Source organism: Nicotiana attenuata, chromosome 10 (genome assembly GCF_001879085.1).
Source record: "Nicotiana attenuata strain UT chromosome 10, NIATTr2, whole genome shotgun sequence".
Lineage (NCBI taxonomy): Eukaryota > Viridiplantae > Streptophyta > Magnoliopsida > Solanales > Solanaceae > Nicotiana > Nicotiana attenuata.
In genome coordinates this window covers 829,014-832,347 of record NC_031998.1, presented here as the reverse complement: position 1 = coordinate 832,347, position 3,334 = coordinate 829,014, and the positions used below count along the sequence as shown (strand labels likewise).

Sequence of the window (3,334 nt, the reverse complement as noted above, 5' to 3'; positions counted from 1 at the left end):
CGCAGACGGGGCATAACTTATTGACTCGGTTCTCGATGCTGTGAGGAAGAAGGCTGAGAACTCTGACTTCTTACAAGGTAATTTGGTTGTTACTTTTCGTGTTATATGCTTCAATTTCCTTTTTGAACTTAGTATCTTAACTTAATAAAATATTAGCCATTTGTTGCAATATAATACTTTCGTTCTTGTTATATAAAATCTTATTTGTAAATATGGAGATTTAAGTAGTATAATTTAAATTAAGTTTAAAAAATTATATAAAGTTCATGACTAAATAAGGTAATAAGGAAATTTTCTAAATATTAATTGTAAATAAAGGAAATTGATTTTCTACATTCTAAAAGGAAATCGAAGCATATAACACAAAAAATAACAGCCAAATTACCTTGTAAGAAGTTAGAGTTTTCAGCCTCCTTCCTCACAACATCGAGAACCGAGTCAATAAGTTCTGCCCTGTCTGTGTAGTATCCTTTGGCCCAGTTGTTACCAGCACCGGACTGTCAAAGACGAGGTTATCGAGCCGAAAAATCTGACCATAAGGCCCGGATCTAACACTATCCATGGTTGTCGGCTCCAAATCCATGAGGACGGCGCGTGGAATAAACCTTCCGCAGCTGGCTTCGTTATAGTACACATCTACGCGCTCCAATTGAAGATCATTATCGCCTTGATGCCTTCCGATGGAATCAATGTCGTGCTCGGCACAGATAACTTCCCAGAACTTATCTCCTATTTGGTTCCCACGTTGACCTCCCTGAATGTGCAAAATCTCACACATTTTTGCTTCGTTTTCGCGAGAATATTTGCAGAGAATTAGGGGATATGTGAGATTTTAGCAGAGAACTTTGGGTTTGGGGAAATGGAGTGGAGAGTCTGGGGGTTATATTGAGGGACTGGTGGGTCATTTCGAAGCTTTTTATTAGGAGTATTGAACATAATAGTACTAAAATAACATTATATAAAAAGTATTTAGTGACCATAACATTATAATATTTTGAAGTCAGCTAACTGGAGAAATATATTTTGGCATTGAAAACAGAGTAACTCCATAAGATATATATGAGATTAAATAAATAAATAAAATATTAAATACCATAATAATTGAAAAAAGAAAAATTGTACAACAGTACTACGTAGTATTAATTCTAACCGGTCTACCTTACAGACATAAAATACTTTGTGAAAAGACTTCAAGTTTTGTCATAGGGACATCTTGGCTGAGAAGAAAATTAGCATACAACAAACCGCAACCTAACTTTGAAGGTTAAATAAACCACAACATCAATTCTGTATCATTTCAAGAACCCTTAGAATTCAATGTCAAATCTATCACGGAACTTGACCTTAACTTAAAATGGCAAGGCAAAACATTGGGATATATATTATAGTATCAACATTCATTTCTATCTATTCACTTCCACAACCAAAACAATTTAGCCAAAGTTCATGGTTTATTCAAAGACTCATGAAGGTCAAATATAACTATAATCTACTAGTAAACTTTTGACGACAATTTCTACTTTAGGCGATGCACGCTGAAATTTTGATATCTCAGCAAGTAGTTTTGACTCTTGCAGATTCTTCATTTTTCTAATGACGAGTCACTTGCAGAATTTACATATAGCCAGGACTCAATTTTCATTCTCACCAGCGCCAGAGACTTGGCTAAGAGAAGCTTGATGTCACGACCCAACCCCGGTCGTGATGGCGCCCAACACACTGCTAGGCAAGCCCGACCATTTAGACAACCTTGACCGATTAATCACAGAGGATAAATAAATATTCACAACTAAAATACCAAATTAAATGCGGAATTTCTGAAATAATTTCTAACATTCGAAACCCCAAAATAAAAATACTAATCAGCCCACAGAATCTGGTGTCGCGAACATGAGCCTCTAATACAGAATATTCACCTATCACAAGTCTGTCTAGGAAAAATGCGAACAAAAGGATAAAGATAGATGGGAGAGATCAAGGCTGCGAACGCCATGCGGCTACCTCGATACTCCCGGATACTGCTGCTCAGCTAAACAAATCCTCACTCACCCTGTGGTGTACCTGGATCTGCACATAAGGTGCAGGGAGTATTGTGAGTACTTCCAACCCAGAAAGTAATAAATATAAATAAAGTCTGAGGATAAGAAATCCCAAATAAACACAAGGTAAAGCTATAAATACAGTAAAACAACGAAGACAATTATAATAATACCACGACAGATAAAGAATAAATTACAATTAAAATATGCAATGCAAACACATAAACCGGTACTCTCCAGTACCTCGCTGCGGCGTGCAGCCCGCTCCATTTATTTAACGTCGACGGCGCTCACTGAGGGTGTGCAGACTTCGGGAGGGGCCCCTTACGGCCCAAGCGCAATAATGAGCCATCTTGTGGCATCAAACAGGCCCTTGGCCTCATATCAATATCATTATTATACCACTACGACGTTCAGTCCGATCCCATACTCAGTCCAAAATCACATAAGCCTTTCGGCACAATAATATAAAAATATTCAGCCCAAACTTCATTTAAAAATATTACTTTAGTTTCTACTTTTAGAAAATGATTGAGTTTACAAAACAGTGTTAAATACCAGGACTGAGTTCAATATCTAGAAACATGGTAAGAAACTAGTAAAATAATCCCTGAAGGATTCAAGTAGTTGGCACGAAGCCCAGTTATGACAATTAATCCATTTTTATAAGGATATCACGAAACTACAATTAATTAGGTAGTAATTTTTATTAAGCGGGACAATCCCCGACGGTGCTCTACCCCACGCCCGTTATCCGGCGTGCAAGTCACCTCACATAGCACTACAATGTGCAAAAACACAGCATTTACATTTATTACTAACCTCAAGCTGGCCAAAGTCCTAGCCTTCTATGCCCTTGCCTTTCGAATTAACCTCCTCGTGCGTCGAATCTGACCAAAACCACAACGAATACGTCACAATATGCTAGTGGGACAATACCCAATCGAAAACAATCGAAAAATAGCAAAAATCTCGAAATTAGCAAAACCCGAGCCCCGGGCCCACTTCTCGAAAATCAGAAAATTTAACATCAACGAACTCCTTATCTCGCCACGAGTCTATACATATAAAGATTACCAAAATCGGAGTCCAAATGACCCTTCAAACCCCCATTTTAACTCTCTTAAATTCCAAGCCCTAACCTCCATTCTAACTCCTTAATTCCTTAGTTTTTTTCAGTCTAAATTCATGTAATAACACCTTAGAATTGTGTTTTAGACTCAGAAATCCTTACCTCAAAGAAGTCCCTTGATTCCTCTCTTCCAACTCGCCCAAATTCTCCAAGTTCGAAGTGA

The 3,334-nt window shown here is 37.7% G+C and overlaps 1 protein-coding gene across 1 annotated transcript; it reads right to left on the bottom strand.

Annotated features, from left to right (window-relative positions):
• Window positions 419-778, bottom strand: LOC109233520 (tubulin beta-8 chain-like). Its single transcript, XM_019399410.1, has one exon. The coding sequence runs from the start codon at window positions 776-778 to the stop codon at window positions 419-421; it is 360 nt and encodes a 119-aa protein (XP_019254955.1).